Source organism: Sceloporus occidentalis, unplaced genomic scaffold (genome assembly GCF_023333645.1).
Source record: "Sceloporus occidentalis isolate IW3139 unplaced genomic scaffold, rSceOcc1.0.p SCAF_138, whole genome shotgun sequence".
Taxonomy (NCBI): Eukaryota; Metazoa; Chordata; class Lepidosauria; order Squamata; family Phrynosomatidae; genus Sceloporus; species Sceloporus occidentalis.
The window spans coordinates 1,148,467-1,165,957 of record NW_028317118.1 but is presented as its reverse complement, the minus strand read 5'-3'; the positions used below and the strand labels follow the sequence as shown (position 1 = coordinate 1,165,957).

At 41.0% G+C, this 17,491-nt stretch overlaps 1 protein-coding gene across 6 annotated transcripts in view; it reads right to left on the bottom strand.

Moving 5' to 3' along the window:
* LOC149281142 (membrane-associated phosphatidylinositol transfer protein 2-like) overlaps positions 1-17,491 on the bottom strand; it is a 124,267-nt gene that overhangs the window by 24,848 nt on the left and 81,928 nt on the right. For all 6 annotated transcript variants that reach the window (XM_089499712.1, XM_089499715.1, XM_089499714.1 and 3 more), the window contains 7 exons: positions 12,100-12,195; positions 7,749-7,853; positions 6,944-7,014; positions 5,167-5,411; positions 2,954-3,143; positions 1,379-1,498; positions 673-884 (listed from right to left, as the gene is read on the bottom strand). In XM_089499712.1, coding sequence (XP_089355838.1) covers positions 673-884; positions 1,379-1,498; positions 2,954-3,143; positions 5,167-5,411; positions 6,944-7,014; positions 7,749-7,853; positions 12,100-12,195 — 1,039 coding nt within the window. The remainder of the gene's footprint in view (positions 1-672; positions 885-1,378; positions 1,499-2,953; positions 3,144-5,166; positions 5,412-6,943; positions 7,015-7,748; positions 7,854-12,099; positions 12,196-17,491) is intronic.

Genomic DNA, 17,491 nt, shown 5'->3' with positions numbered 1-17,491 from the left:
CCATTTCACAGATCAGAAAAATAATGAGAGATAAAAAAAACTGCTCAAAATCTTCCACTATACCCCTGCCTCCCATATCAGGGCTACGAACAACATTAGAGGTCAATTTAAATCAAGGAACCAGAAGGGGAGAAGAAGCTTAATATCATTTTTGGAAACACCACTGATCCCCTCAAATTTTGTGTTTTGAGGCCTTATGACCAGAGCTCAGTGGCAGGCTGCTTAGCCTGCTGAGAGTCTCAGGTGAAATCTATGGCACCTCCAGCTAAATGGATAAGGCACTGGTAGTGGGGAAGGACTGTACATGAGACCCTAGAGCACCACTTCCAGTGAGGTAAGAGCTTGGAAAAAATAACTTCTTGGACTAGACTTCACAGAATCCCCCACCTTTAGGGTTCTAACCTTAAACTTTACTTCTCCAAGCTCTGGACTAGTACACAGCTCCAGGTCAAAAGGATTGTCTGATTCTGCAGCATCCTCTCATCTCAGACTGCCTATATCATGTGGAGCTTAATGAATAAGTGCGGCTAACTCTCATTCATTTATATCTCATATCTTCTGCTTTCCAAAATGGCCAATGAGCATTTCTAAAAGCATCAGACAACCTCAAAGGGATGAGAATTACAAAATTGATTCAACATTAGCAGCGGCTGCCTCCCTTTAAAAATCTACCTGGAAAGGAAGGCCTGGTGCTGGCTGATGGTATCCAGCTCATAGGTTGATGAGTCACTCCTCTTCCGTGGAAACTGTTTCTTGGAGTCCTCCCCATTGCTGCGAGGAATATCGATGTTGCTTCGGCTGAGGTGTCGGCTGGCTTCCAGGTTAGAGCCCCCAGAACAGTAGCTGTTGTTCACAATGATGCCAGGAGATAAGAGGTCAGTGTCCTGGAATTTGAAGGGCACAAAGCCTAGGCATCAGACCCCTGACGAAGGGCAATCACACTGACACTCCGTTTGACAAACAAGCACAGCAGACCTGCTTGGGCCAACCACTAACCCTTTGGGTTGTTAACAGACTTATCAGGTGGCAACTCTTCATGCTGCTATGGTCTAGTGACCAGTCGTCATCATCACCATCACTTTTGGCTTTAAAGATCTTTAGCAATAAGTTTTAACTGGGGAACTCCAGTTTGTGGAGTCCAACAAATCTATATAGCACCATGTGGAGATGGCTGCATTATTTCAATTTAACTTACTTAGACTCAACAGGCATTACCATAAATGCCTGCCTAAATTAATTAATTACACAGTCCTTCTAATGCCACCTCAAACTCACCTTTTTTTCTGAAGGCTGTGGCACAGGATGAATTTTGAACAGGCATTAGAAAGAAGAAAGGAAGATGGCTTCATGTAGATGTTCTAAAAGGCCATGTATTTACCTGCACGCTTATGACACTCCCCCGCCGGCTACTGTTTTGACTCTCTGACATGGTCTGACTGCTGTAGCATAGAGCATCAAAGCCCAAGATACCTCCTACACAGTCCCCAACCAAACACACCTGTGCACGGGGTAAAAAACAACAACACTCATTCACTGTCCTTTTCAAGGAACATCAAGAGTTAAAACTCTATTAAAACCAACATGTAAGGTATAAGTTGCATTTATGGCTGTTATGGTCCCTTTAACTCTGCTGTATGTTCTGTGCTCTTAACTGGAAACTCCATCTTCCTCCAAGTGGAATGCATCCATTAGTAGACAAATTTGCTTTTGATGGGAAACCATGCATCTTGAACAAAATTTGCTGAAAATCAAATGCAAGCGCTGCAGGCTAGAACTAGGATGAAAGGCAATTATTTGTAGGGGTCCAGCATAGGTTGTAGCAGCTGCTTGGAAGCTGTGTGCTCTTCACTTGTGTGGCTCTCAAAGCCCTCTGCACTGATAAAGCTTTAGAAATAGGTCTGCATGCACTGAGTGTATGTAAAGTCGAAGGCTTTCATGGCCGGCATCCATAGATTTTTGTGGGTTTTTCTGGCTATGTGGTCATGTTCTAGAAGAGTTTATTCCTGACGTTTCACCAACCTTGGATGCTAGCAGATGCTAGACACAGATGCTGATGAAACGTCAGGAATAAGCTCTTCTAGAACATGGCCATATAGCCAGAAAAACCCACAAAACTCACTGAGTGTATCTTCCCAACTAGTCCCACACAATTTGTCAATGTGTGGACATGCAAGCAGTACACATGTCCCCCGAATTTGAGTTGTTTCTCCTCTGAAGGAAATTGACCGTTCAAATTCATGCTTGGTGCTCACTTCTTCACAAGGATGGGGGACCTTTGTAAAGCACTACATTCTCTTGAATTATTCTGCTGGGACTCACACGCTGGCAGCAGGTGGAACCAAAATCAAAAGGATACCTCCCCCTGATACCCTATTTCTCTCTCTTTCTCTTTTCCTGTCTTCCCAGTGGACCACCAGACTATTGTTTCTAGAGGTCTGAATTGATGATATGGAGAGAGCTTTTGCAATGAAGTTTAGGTTTAGGCCCACAGGCTTGTAACCCCCAATACCCCCAAGAGAAGAAAGCACAGAACATTGCTATTACCAGAGATGACAGCCATTTGGATGGGTGGGGTGGGAGATGGCTTTAAAAACTGACTGTTTTAAAGAGGACAAATGCAAATGACATGTAGCATCTTGGAAGAGGCATTCCCTCTCATCCCACAAGTGAATGCTTCTTCTGAGACACTGCTTGCTTCTGTAACATGTACACAAATAATCTAAAAAGAGGAAGAGTTGACTTTTCTTCAGAGATATTGTTTTATTTACATCTCTCTATATATAATTTAAATCTACTAATTTAATTTAATAAAAGAATTAATAAAAAACCCCACATAACTATTTTTTTAAAATCACCCTGCATTACGTGAACTGTTTTTGTAAATTTACAGACACACACATAGAGGGTTTTCCATCTGGTCTCTGGTTCAATTCTATCAACTCAGACTGCTTACCTGGCCACTGAATGACATGCCTTCTTGGGATTTGATGAACTCACTGTACACTTGGTTGGCTCTCAGGATCACTGTGGCAACAGCCTCTTGGTACTGTGGGGATGATGTGGCAAGCAGAGGAAGTGCTGCCAGAGGAATGTGATCCTGGCTATTGGAAAGGCAACCTTCATCATAACTGTAAGGGCTGAGGCTAAAGAGAGAAGAGAAAGCAAAAGACTGTTATATCCTATGGCTGTGTCATGGGGCAGAGTTTGGAAAGTTAATTCTAAAAAGTAATTTGTTTTCATTGTAGCTTTCATTGTAAAGAAGCAATCCACTTTGTCACTCATAACTCAAAGCCCAGATAAATCTAAAACCTCAAGGGTAGATATAAATAAAAAATGTAAACTGGCTTTCTTGTCAGTGGCTTCCTTCAACTAACCCATCGGAGGGCCTGCAAAGTCTTTATTAGGATCCCTATTCCCAACTCCACTCCCAGAAATCACAGCTGAAAACAGGTGTTCAAAAGAAAGGAATAACCTCTAAAACAGCTGAAGTTTGTAGTGCAGATCTGTCCTTATGTATGTAGATGTCTGCCACCAGAATATTAGTGAGGCTGAAGTCAGTTTGAAAAGACAAGTTCTATATTAAGGTAGCTTCTGTTCATGCTGGCTTCTGCCCTAAGCAGAATTTGGTAAAAAAATCCTGTTTGAGATTATGACTCCCAGAATCCCCAGACAGCATGGGCAGTTTTTTAGTAGGTAGTTGATAGGGGCTGGAAAGAAGATGCTCCTCGGATGTGCAGATGACACCATACTGGGAGTAGTAGCTACAGTAGAAGAATCAGTATTCAGGATGAATGTGACAAACTGCAGAGCTCAGCCAAAACTAACAAAAAGAATTTCAGCAGGGATAAATGTAAGGTACTACATGTAGGCAGATGCACCAACACAGGATGGATGACATTTGGTTTGACAGCAATACATGTGAAAAGGATTTGGGGTCCTAATAGAGCACAAGCTAAACATAAGTCAGTGTGATGTGGCAGCAAAAAAATTAAATAAATCCCTAATGCCATTTGAGGTTGCATCAGTAGAACAAAGAAAGTAATAATACCATAATGCCACACTTTTTTGTTTTTATCAAGCCTCATCCAGCGTACTGGACCCAACTCTGGGCACCACATTTTAAAAAGGACATTGATAAATTGGAAAGTGGCCAGAGGAAGTGGAACACAATGGGCAAGGGTCTGGAAACCAAACTCTACGATGAATAGTTTGAAGGAACTGGATACATTTAGCTTGTAGAAGACTGAATGAGATAGCTATCTTCAAATATCTGAAGTACCGTCACATGGAAGATAAAGCAAGCTTGTTTTCTGTTTCTCCAGGGGTTAGGACCCAAACTAATGGATTTAAATTACAAGAACAGAGATTCTGACTAAACATTAAGAAGAATTTCTAATGGTAAAACCCGTTTGTTAGTGGAACGGGTTGGCTCAGACTGTTGTAGACTCTCTTTTGTTGCAAGTTTTTAAACAGATTGGATGGCCATCTGTTAGCTATGGATTCCTATTGGATGAGATGAGCATTGAGGGTACCTGCCAACTGTATAATTCTGTGACAAGCCCAGTGGGTTTCTGATCACACTTCTATAAGATCTGAAAGCCTCTTGCTTAGAAGAATATGGAGCTGTCTCTCTGAAAAGTTTCAAAAAGCATGAAATAGGGGCCTCAAAGGCCTATTCTTGGATACATTCAAATTAAATTGTTAGTGGAAGGGGTTGGCTCAGACTGTTTTAAAACTCAGCACACTACTGCATAAGAGCTATATATGTTTTCAATACACTCTTCTCTCATACATGCATGCACACTGGAACTTGGAAAAGTTAATTTTTGGGACTACAACACCAAACCTAGCATGTTGCTTGGAGGACTGTAGGAGATGCCATTCAAAAAGGTAACTTTTCCATGCTGTGACCTGCACACCCATGTTTGAAGCAAAGTGGAGTGTGCATTTGTCATGCACCTCTGGTGCACATACTGATTTAACTAATCAGTGAGCCAGACCCATAAATAACCCAGAGATTAAAATATCCATGACAAATAAACACATGGAGTCCATTTTGAAACACAAAATTCCCTGTCATGCCTTCCTTTTACACACCTATCTCCCTCTTCCCCTCTTTCTTTCTCCTTCCCATGTTCTTTTTCTGAAAACAAAGCAGCAACTTACTTGGAAACAAGTGAGAATGCTTCAGAACAAATGGCTGGACAAGGAACTAGCTTGATGGCGATACGTCCAAGAGCCGCTGGGTAATGGACCCGAATGACAGTGTCAAATGCAGTGGCAATAGTATTGACATCCCCTTGCTTAGAGTTCTGGTCACCACTTCCCGTATCCAGGATGTTGCCTCCATGCAGAACCAAGAGCAGGACATGGATTTTGCTTGGCTGCACTAATGGAGTTACTACCTCATCCTGAAAAAGGAGAACAAGAAAGAACAAGATTAGATGAGAAGTCAAAGGCTTTCATGGATGACATCCATAGTTTTTTGGACTATGTGGCCATGTTCTAGAAGAGTTTCTTCCTGACATTTCACCAGCATCTGTGGCTGGCATCTTCAGAGAATGCATATTGAGGAGGGAACAGGACCCGGGTGGATGGAAGCTACAGGAAAAGAGATTAATGTAAGTATCAGGAAGACCTTCCTGACAGTAAGAGCTGTCTGACAGTGGAACACACTCCCTTGGAGTGTAGTAAAGTCTCTTTCCTTGGAGGTCTTTAAACAGCATTTAAGCATTCTCTGAAGATGCCAGCCACAGATGCTGGTGAAACGTCAGGAAGAAACTCTTCTAGAACATGGCCACATAGCCCGAAAAAACCACAAAAAACTAAAGATTAGACGAATTTGACTCCAGGGACCAAGCGTGCTTCTAGCAGAAGAACCATAATTCTTGGACATATACCAATCATCTGGCTACTTTCAGACCCTATAGTATTATGGATACACTTGGCAGCTTTAGTGGTGAAGTGCTTTGGACTTCGACACGAATTTTCCAGTAGTTCCAATAGTAGAGGCTTGGATACTGTAAATGGCTGCATTTGTTTTATGTGAGAAGATGATACATAAACAACAGGGATAAATTGGAACAGTTACAAAAGACATGGAATATTTTCCTGGAACCCTTTCAAATTTTTGTTTGGTTTCATATTCTATTTCATGCATTTGTACCTTAACTGTATATTGTGATTCTACATGTTTAGTCTCCTTAGAATTAAACGTAAGTGTAGAGTAAAAGATTACCCTCTTGCAACATGGTGCATGGTGGTGTTGCTGGGAGAAAGCAACATATAGGGTATAGGCACTGTAAATATAAAATTAAATAAAGTCTGTATTTAAAAAAAAATAATCAAGGCCAGCAGAGTTTTGGGCTTCTCAGAGGTCAGTGGCCATAAGAGCAAGGGAAGGGAAAAATACTTTTCTGCATGGCTTTTCATGACTCACAAGTGAGATTTTCAACTGGTTGCACTAGAGACTGAAGGATGATACCAAAAGAAAAGAAAGCACCTAACTGTAGCTTGCTGGACCAATGTCATTTTGCTGATTCTACTTTGAGTTCAGCATTGTTTCCAGTTACTGGTGAATCCCTATCATTCCTTCTGAACTTGTCCAGTATAAGACAGCAAGTTTCACAAAGAGGTCATTCATTTCTAGTGCTCTTTCATTAAAACAGAAGACAACCAGTTTCTACATAGTCAAAGGCTACTGTATTTGCAGCTACTGATCTGAAGCCTGGAACAAGAGGATGATGAGAACTGGAGTCCAACACTTCCTGAAGGCACCAGGAAGGGTGATCAATATGCACTTCAATACATGGAAAAACTTTATCATAACTCAGCAACAATAAAGATTTGAAGCACGCTTTCTCTCAAAGAAAGAAACACATCTATTGCCTCTTTGTAATTTTATAAAATAAAACAGAGAAGATAATTTGTTTAGATCTAGTACCTCAGTTATGCTGAGTCTTTCCACACTGGATCCAACACTGTAGTCTGCTGTTGGGTCAAGGCATGGATCATCTAGAAGGAAAGAGATTGGTAGCATGACTTGTGTTTCTCTTCACCACATTCTTGCATTTGTAGTTCCCAAAGTAACTTTTTCCAAGAGCTAATCTACATTAATAGTCATCTGACTACCCTGATAATTCTGGGAAGGGAACTGAACTTCTGTGAAGGTAGGGATAGGCTAGAGATGTTTAACAGAGAATTGACAAAATACATGTATGGGAACTCCTCCACACACACCAGAACAGCCATGTGAGGAGTTAGTGCCATGGCTGCTCCAGAGGCTACCAGGAGCTGCAGCCCAATACCAACAAGAGGTGAATGGAAATGCTTCCATTATTTGATCCATGGACCAGGAAGATGGGAACTACAATTGTAATGATGCTTCTGGTAGTTGCAACTCAAATGACAGAGGAACAGCAATGAAGTTGTCAAAGAAACAAACACTAGATCTCTTGTGAAACTTGTCGGGGTGGACTCTTTAGACTCTGCCACAGACTATTTAAGTTTTGTGCAGCATGGATCAAGGGGTGCAGCTCACTTGAGGTGAAGATGTAGCTTCCATATTACAATTCCAAGCATTCTTTGGGAGAAGCTTAATTGATATAAACCTGGCATTCAATTGTAGTGCAGAAATACCCTGCTACAGACATAGAGGCCACATGTTCTACATTCACCTAAGGGCAGCATCACTGAAGAGACTGAGAGTACAACACTATCAGCAGTAACCTTTTCTACAGATAAATTACCTGGCATATCTTCAGATTCAGGGGTTTCAATCTTATCCATGAGATCATTTGAACTCCATTTGGTGATTTCTTTTGGGAACACCTCTTCATTCTCAGACAGGTCCTCTTTGAAGGGAGAGAAGAGGAAACAATTATGTTCATAAATACAGACAGGGCACAGTGTCAAAAGCTGTTTTGTTAACTCAGTCACCTCCTAACAACTGGGAGCCAGTAGGGCGAACATGGAGCACTAGTACTTAGAAAACCCACAGCAGTTCTTAAGAGGGAAGAATCAGAGGCTTTGAAAGATAAAGCACACAAAATGCCTTACCACATCAAACAGATACAAGTACTATGCAAGCACACTAATGGTTAGCTTAAGAGTCTTAAAAATCTGTATTCACAGAGCAAAATCTTAACAATGGTTAAAACCATTCAACACATCAGAGGAGAGGGCCTGGAAAAGAGAATACTCACGCCTCACACCTTAACCATGATGTAAATCAGTGGTGGGGAATATTGTAACTATCCACACGTTGTTAGACTGTAAAACCCATCAGACCTAGATAGCATAGCCAGTGGAGCAATATAATGGGGGCTGCAGTACCCCAACTCATATAAATGCATGAGCAGCAATACTGGCCTCTAGATCTGGAAGTTATCTCCCCACAGACCTATGCAATACTGTAGTGAGATCAACTCTCATGGCCTAGGCAACACTCTGCTAACTTGATTTATCCACACTTATCTTGGACCATGTCTTATATTTGTTGTTGTTAGCTGCCCTCAAGCCGATCTCGATTCATGGCAACCTTATGGATGAGACCTCTCCACTAGTAGTATGGTGTCATCCGCATATCTTAGATTGTTGATGTGCCTCCCTCCTATCTTTACTCCTCCTTCTTCTAAGTCTAAACCTGCTCTTCATATGATATTTTCTGTATGCAAGTTGAACAAGTAGGGTGATAATATGCAGGCTTGCCTGACTCTCTTGCCAATTGGGAACCATTCTGTTTCTCCATATTCTATTCTAACAGTGGCCCTTTTCTCCTAAGTACAGATTACAGATCTTATATACCCACATATTACCTTCTTGGACCAATCCATGTAACTGACAAAACAGAACATTGTTTATGCCACGGTCAGACAGCCAGTGTCTCAGCCTCAAGTTCCTACTGCAACCATGTATGCCATATTAGCCAAGAGAGGTACTATGACTTTCTGGAAGAGCTTTTGGGAGGAATGCAAGATGACCTCAGATGCTCCAAGCAAAGTTAGTTGTTCCTGAGCATAGTCAGAGGCATCACCCTATGGAATCTGGAGAAAACAGACTCATCCTAATAACATTTTTGAATTTATTGCCTCCTGAGGAACCCCTGACAAAAGCTCCCAGGTTTGATCTCCTGCATCTCTAAGCAGGGCTGTGAAAGGCTATTGTCTGGTTTCACAAAATAACTCTGTTACGTACAACAACTAATTAATTAATTAATCAGCTAAAAACAAAATACAGCATCACACAATATGGGCAACGGTTTAAGTGCATGTACTTAGGAAATTTTAGTGAGTTTCTCCATGATAAATATTACATACAATTCACTAAATAAGTGAAATAGTATCACAATCAAAAGACAAAGCTTGCCTGCATAAATACCATTTACACAAAGTACCCTTCTCAGGGCTCAAATTAAAATGCATATTTTTAATGTGCAATTGATGAAGGCTTTGCACTGATTAATCCAATAAGGTTTTTGCCCACTGCCTGATGCATTGTTGGATTGCAGAGCAGATGGCAGAAAGTATATACATTGTCAAATGAGGAAGGAGCAAAAAGGGGCGAATTTACATTCTGAGGTTGTTCCTGCATCTTAATCTAAACACTGAACCCATTTGCTCAGGAGGCTTAATTACAGGTCTCACTGCTGCTTGCTATGATCAGCGAACAGACTCCTGCTCCCATTATTTGCAGTTCTTGTGGCACATAGTCTCAATATTAATAATTCAACTTGCCTGGCTTTGCCAGCAAATGAGAAAATGTGAGAAGGCTTCAAAGATTAAAATAAATAAATCTAGATGAGCATCTCTTTGTCATGAGGTTAAAGCAATTAATGTTCTGCTAATAAGAACAGCTAGGATATGGCTTGTAATAGTCTTGGAATATATTCTTTCTAGATGCTGTCCAATTCCCAGGAGATTCAATAGAAGCAAAGACAGTGGCCCCACTTGTACTTCCCTGGGAGGCTGCAGAAAGGCTTACTTTTGAGTAAAAGTGCATGGGACCATTGTGACTTTTTTGTTAACATGGGATAATTTAAGAAAAGAGAAATCACAGGTCTGCTGAGTATCATAGCCATGCTACATTAACTGGATTAAATGTATGTTAATGTGAAATTTCTGGACCTATTTCAAGTTAATTTTTCCAGAACACAGTATATTACTTTGCATATATAAATTACAAGTACATTTTTTCCCAAATGCTTTGAAGAGGAAATCTAAAGCATTAGCATTTTCAGATGTCTATACAAGACGTTTATTCAGGTTTCACTGAGAACCACTGAAGAAATAACTTTAATCTTGCCAAGATAACCTCTGGAGATTGCAGTCAAGAAATAAGAAGAAGACTAGGACTTGGAAGGGCAGCTATGAAGGAACTAGACAAGATCCTGAAGTGTAAAGATACAGTATATCAAGGAATACTAAAGTTAGGATTGGCCATGCCACTGTATTTCCAGTTTCTATGTATGGTTGTAAAAGCTGGACAGTGAAGAAAGCTGATAGGAAGAAAATCAACTCATTTGAAATGTGGTGCTGAAGAAGAGTTCTACAGACTGCTAAAAATAAATGAGTCCTAGAGCAAATCGAGTCTAAACTCTCCCAAGCAGTCAAGATGACTAAACTGAGACTGTTGCACTTTAGCCATAACTCACTAGAACAGACAATAATATTTGATAATGCAGAAGGCAGTAAGAAAAAAGTAAGAGCTCATGCCAGATGGCTAGGCTTAGTCACGGAAGCCACAAAACTGAGTCTGTAGGGGCTGTTAAGGATAGGGTGACATGGAGGTCTCTCATTCATAGGGTCACCGTAAGCTGAAGTCATCTTGAAGGCTGTTAACAACAAGAAGTCCAAAAAAGTTAACTTTTCAAGCTCTGCATCTAAGGTAGTTGGCATCACAACCCCTCATGATGATCTGAAAATGTCTTAAGCAAGCACCTTATTCAGTACAAGAGTATCTATGCATCCATTCATTTATTTCTAGTTGTTACATTCATACCCAACCTTTCTCTGAGGTGCTTAGGAAGATGCACACAGGACAGCCCCCTTTTATCTTCACAATAATCCTGTAAAATAAGATGGGTTTGAGGGTTTTCAGACTGTAAACTGGCTGATGGGGCTCCTTTTAATTATTACTGTGCAACAGGTCAGTGGAGAGGACTGTCCCTAGTCGTTCACTTAAATTCACAGGTGGGAGCAAACTTGAATCCAGGCCTTCCTAATCCCCAAGTATGTTTAACAGCTATTATCATTACCATTATCTTTTTCATTCTTATATTTATTTGTACCCTGCTTTTTGCCCAAATTGGGACTCAAAGCAGCATACAGTTGCGAAACACAGTACAATGAAAAACTTACAAACGTGACAATTAAAATGGAATTAAACTGCTACATCATATTATACCAAAAGTGAGTAATGACATTTCTTACTAACTAAACCATCCACCACAATAAACAGCAACAAGGTCATTACGTTACACTGAAACAGAAGCTACTGATTACAAGCACCGTTCTGTTTTGGTTTTGTACTGTGTCCATATTATTCCAGCATTCCTGTACTGTACAATCACACTGAGAGAAATGTAACATCTCATAGGCTTCATGCTCACGACAGCTAGAAACCATTAGGCAAGAAACAGAGCAACCTATTCCAGGGAGAAGGCTTTGAAGGCACTTAATGAGTAACCAACTGTCAATGACTTAATTTATTATATATATTTTAGCTTGCATTTGGGCGTGGGGTGGGGAACATGATGCCATTTAATTTTCTTACTCAGGCACGAAAACATCTTTTCTGGAAAATAAGGACACACTGAAAATCACAGACATATCTGGGCAAATATGAAGGGCCAGAAATAAATAGACGGGTCAGAAGTGGGGGAAGATGGGGGAATCCAGGTTTCCATTAGTGATAAAGATCATCTTCCACTCACGTGACACAGTTTCATATGAGCACCAAACAACTTCTCTGACATACAAATTGCTGCACATATAAATATAAACACTGAAGGATCCAGTGCATGCATGTGCACACACACAGACACACACACACTCCCACCCACCCCAATTATGCAGCTTTTCTTTCCGTGTGTCCACCTACCATGTGCATCAAAGAATTCATCGTCTGAGCTCTCATCTGAATCCCTTGCAATGCTTTGCATTCTCCACTCCGACAGGCTATGGCGTGAGGGGCTTGCTAGGAGAAAGAGAAACGGATTTATACAATCAGCTAAAGTCAGAGAGCAAAGATGGTCCTGGTGTGTTCTTCTCAGAAGAGACACAGTAGGGGTGGTCCTGGTGGAAACCCATCCCTTAGCATTAGAACACAGCAAGCCCAGTGTGAGGTCAAACTTTCCTTCTCTGAGTTTGCTGTACATTGTTGTTTATAGTTCTGATAATGCACCGCCACCAAGATGCCAAAAGCACAGGGCTCCGCAAGCCTCTGCTGCTATTTTAAAAAGGCAGCTATTTATAAGCACTGGGAGGATATGTAAAATCATTTGGTTTTACTGGTTGGCAATCAGAAAAAGAAGCTGCCTGCTGGTAAAAGTCCTTCTCCAAAATCACAGGGGACCGTATAACATACCCTTCAATTGTCCAGACAGTTGGATAGACAGTCTCAATTAGTCCTTTGTCACCCCACTTTTTCAGCTACTTTTATAATTTCTGCATTTCTTTTTCTCCCTCCTATGTTCTCCCTTTGCCCTAAAATTATTCCAATTGCTACAAACGGAGTTGAAAGTGGAAAAGTAGTTTGTACTCCATTAATTCAGAAGGGGGCAGAGGAGAGGAGGGGTGAAGTCTTGCCCTTCTCATGAGGCTCCAGCAAAAGCAAACTGCTGCAACCTCTCCTAGCTTGTGTGTTTGTCCTCATTACTAACTTTTTCTTTTACTAATTTTTGAGGCAGTTTTGGGGCAGATAACAACAACATCTTATATGTGTCACTTGTGGTTTGGTCCTGAGAATGGTACAGAACTGGTGAAGTGGTCTTTTTACCAGAGAAGCACCTACCAGAGCTCAGATAAGTTTTTTTAGCCATTGGCCATGCTTGCTGAGAGATTATGGGAATTATAGCTCCCCAAAGTAACATTTCTAAACTCTGCATCTATCTGACTTTACCACTTTCTGGAGCCTGTTCTGATTTTCTTTCCCTTTCTGTTTAATACGAGTCAGATCAAGGCTTTGCTGGATTACAGTCCAGAGAATCCACCCTAAATGCCTGTGGATACAGCTTATAACATATTGGCAGCTAAATACCCCCGAGTTTATTAAATCCACATGGAGCCACCCAGAAGTCATCCGACGGCTGGCATTAAACAACACAATGGCACACACACACATACACACAAAAACATTTATAACTGAGACACAACAGAAGAAAGCTGAGTGTTCCAGGCAAATGCTTTTGGATTCTCATTTTACTAATGGTCATGTAGAAAGGCCACTACCTCTGTTTGCCCCATAGATCAGTCACAGAGCTACTTATGACTTTAGCGTTCAATTTGTAGCCCCTAACTGTCCTGCACCATCCCACTGTGAATAAGGGAGCAAAGAGACTGACAGAGCATGGCTAAACCACCCTAGACTGACGTCAAAGGCCTTCACATAATAGCTGCTAAAAATAGAAGTAATGATAATAATATAGGCAGACCTGCAAGGAGGGTCCCTACCTACACCAGGGGTCTTGCTTAGACAGCAGAAAACTGATCAAGCCCTTATAGGGAGAGAGGGAAGAAGTGCTTTCTCCAAATCAGGGCTATTTGGCATGCAGATGTGCAGGCATCTCCTAAACTAAGCTCAGGAAAAGAGTTTTAAAACCTATGTGACGTGTTTCCTTAACTCAATACTCCAATATTTCCTTCTCTCACTTGAACTGAATCCAGTCGCAAGCCAAAGGGAGTGCCTGGCTAATAAGACGTTGAAGGGTGAGCTGAAGAGGTCTACAGTCTAATCTTGTTCCTGTGTGCCTTTAATACGTACAGTGACTTTAAGGTGAACTTATCACAGGGTTTTCTTGGCAAGATTTCTGCAGAGGGTGTTTGCCTTTGCCTTCCTCTGAGGCTGAGAAAATGTGACTTGCCCAAGGTCAACCAGTGGGTTTCCATGGCCGAGCAGGGATTCAAACCCTGGTCTCCCAGGGGAGTCCTAGCTGAACAATCAAACTATACCACTATGGCTCTCTTCCATATGCCAGATCAAAATAGATTTCCTGTACTCCAGAACAGAATATACACATGAAGTAATGCTTGGGCATAAATGATTTGGCAGTAAGCTCCTGAGCAACATGTCCGTTATGCGAAGTGCACATTCTACTCAATGCAAAATACATGGGATTCCACCTATTTTGTCATGTAGAAAAAAAAAATCCCAGGGGATAGCATGTTAGTCTCTCACAGTAAAAACATCAAGGAGTCCAGCAACAGCTTAAAGACTAACTTATTTTATTTGGCAATTGATTTTGTGCACTGCTTTTGCCAAATAAAACTTATTAGTCCTTAAGATGCCAGTGGACTTTTTGTTGCAGTCATGGAAGGATACTAGACTGGGATACAAACATAATATATCTCAAAGATCTTGAGAACAACTCCACATTTTAAGTCAATTCTACCTAGGCTTGTACCCAGTACCACCTTGTTCCAGAGGCAAACCTGCAGACATACTTGCCTGCAACTGTACTGGATCAGGGCCATAGAAACAGCTGGCCCTCCGTATCTACAGATTCTTCATGCATGGAGTCCACCATCCACAGCTTGAAAAATATTTCCCTTTTTCTCCTCTTTTCTCCATTCTCATTTCCATCCTATCTGGACCCCGCTATAAACTTCCTACAAATATCCTACCTAGTTTAACTGTTATTTTATACTATTGTTTTAATGTCCTTCTGGTTTAATCTCCTTTTAGTATTACTATGTTTTTATACTGGGGGGAGGGATAGGTGTTTTTTTTTAGAATTTTTAACTGTATCTTGTTTTATTGTTTTAATTCACTTGGATTCCAAGTGATTACGTGTAATAATAATAATAATAATAATAATAATAATAATAATAATAGTTATTATTCCCACCCAAAATTCCAAAAATGCAAACTTTGGTTTTTCTGTTTTACATAAGGGACACCATTTTACTACACCACTGAATATAATAAGACTCGAGCATCCATGGACTTTAGTATCCGTGGGGGTCCTGGAACCAAACCCCAGTGGATATCTCAAGGGCCCACTGTACTTGATTCGAATCGTATCCCACTCTTAAACTGGGTCTTCTTCTCATTCCAGGGGTATAATAATGTTCTCCCCCACTCCGAGTATTTGCAGCACAGTCTAAGGTCCATTTTAATAATTCTCTGTTAGGAATCAGGAGCCGAGTGTTTAACATTTCCATGCATAACTGGGGAAAACCCATTTCACACTGTGTTCCAGGGTGATCCAAAACAGGAGATTATTGTGGGATTGGTATTAATCACATTAGACCCTCTGTGTGTACTGCTTGCTCCATGTCTAGTATTTCACATTAGACAAGCACATGCTTGGGAAAAAGAAGATCACCTGAGACATCATGCCATTGCAGAAGTTTCCAAGCATAAAAGCACAGTAAGCATTCTTACTACTTCTATCTTTAACCTCCTCACTGTTTTCCAGTGTGTAAATTTCCTTCCCATTCTCTGCCAGCTAGGGAGTATGCCCTATTAAGCTCAAATGCAATGGAAGCAGGGTTGTTGTCCAATTAAAGAGCTGATTAATTGTCTGAGTATTAATTGATTACTCATGATATTGATGAACTAAAGTAGGTATGGGGAACAGTGGAAGGTAGGAGACATTTTTCATTTCTGCACCCGCACGGAAACTGCTCCTCGCATGGTTGGTTTGCGTTTTGACCAATTTTTGGCTGACTGGGTGCAGGGTGAGCACTGGGAGGGTCTTGGGGACGTTATGGGAGCAAAACCAAAGTGCTTGCAGCCATTTCACTTCCAAGCGCAATACAAGGGGTTGGTTATCACCTATAAAGAGCTACATGGCTTGGGCCCGAGTTACTTGAGGGACCGCATCTCCCCATACAATCCGCCCCGTACACTTAGGACATCCAGGAAGAACCTGTTGGAAATTCCATCTTCCAAATACGTTGTTACATCCCAGATGGCCTTTTCAGTGGCGGCCCCACAAATCTGGAATGGTCTTCCCGAGGAGCTCCGTCTTGTTCCCCCCCTGGAAACATTTAAAAAGAGGCTTAAAACCTTCCTGTTCTGTCTAGCCTTCCCTGCTGAAAAATGAAGTTGTGCACTCCCAATCCCATTGACTCTCTGCCTTACTCTCTTGAATGACTGTTTTTTAGATTTTATATAATTTGTATTTTGCATTTTATCTATTTTATGAGATGTTGTAACGGTTTTATCGGTCTGTAAACCGCTTTGATCTAAGGAAAAGCGGTATATAAATAATAATAATAATAATAATAATAATAATAATAATTATTATTATTATTATTTTGGCCCAAATAATTTTTTAATAAGGGAGGGGGATTTGGAAACTTTAGGGGGGCTTCAGAGTTCAAAAAATGAGTCCCTGAAGCCCTTAAAATGAGACCCTGGGGGGTCATATCTTCCCCGCCACTGAACTAAAACTCTAGCTGCATGAATCTACATATAAAGAAAAACGATCCAGCAGGCATCACATTAGAAGAGGCATTCCTTTTTCTCTGTCTTCCAACATGGTGCTTATATGTAAAGTACATACAGATGTCTGGGTATGTATAAAACAACCGTAGAGAAAATAAAGATCATCTACCTGAGTAATTGGGGACTTTTTAAAAAAGTAAATCAAATTTAGTTTTAACTGATTAATGAACTAAGCATCAGTTGTACCAATTTTGTGCCAGGTGGATTGGCTCTCAGTGTATTTCCAGGTCCAATTTGAAATTCTGTTCTTAACTATTAAAGCCCCGCTCCTGCTTGTATGTCCTCTGATAAAATATATTAAGCTGGAACAATACATGAGCCGGGGCCTCCTTGGTGGTAGTCCCACATTTTTAACTTCTTCCCACTTAATATTTAGTTAACCCCTTCTACTGCTGCGTGCCTTCAAGTCATTTCAGTACTGGCAATTCACCACATTTCTTGTTGTTTTGTTTCAGTGGCTGAGTATTTCAGAAGTCCTGCTACCTGCCTACCTACTCTTGCCCTGTTCTACAATGGAAAAAAGGCTTCCCACCCCTTCTGTGCAGTCTAGGATGAATTAGAGCTGGAGACAGACACAGCACTCTTTCTGAGAGATGTTGGAGGTGTGCCCGGAGTGTTTACATCCATTCTGCTCTCATCCCAAAGCTCTGTTTGATCAGAAATGGCATAGCGAAGCAAAAGAACCACTCTCATATAACAGGCAGTGATGGCTCTAGCAGGCATACCATCTTCACTTCTGTGAGTATCCTACTGTCTGTCTCCAGTTGAAAAGGAGCTGGAACAGAACACCACAGGGGAGGAAACCTGACGCAAGCATTTT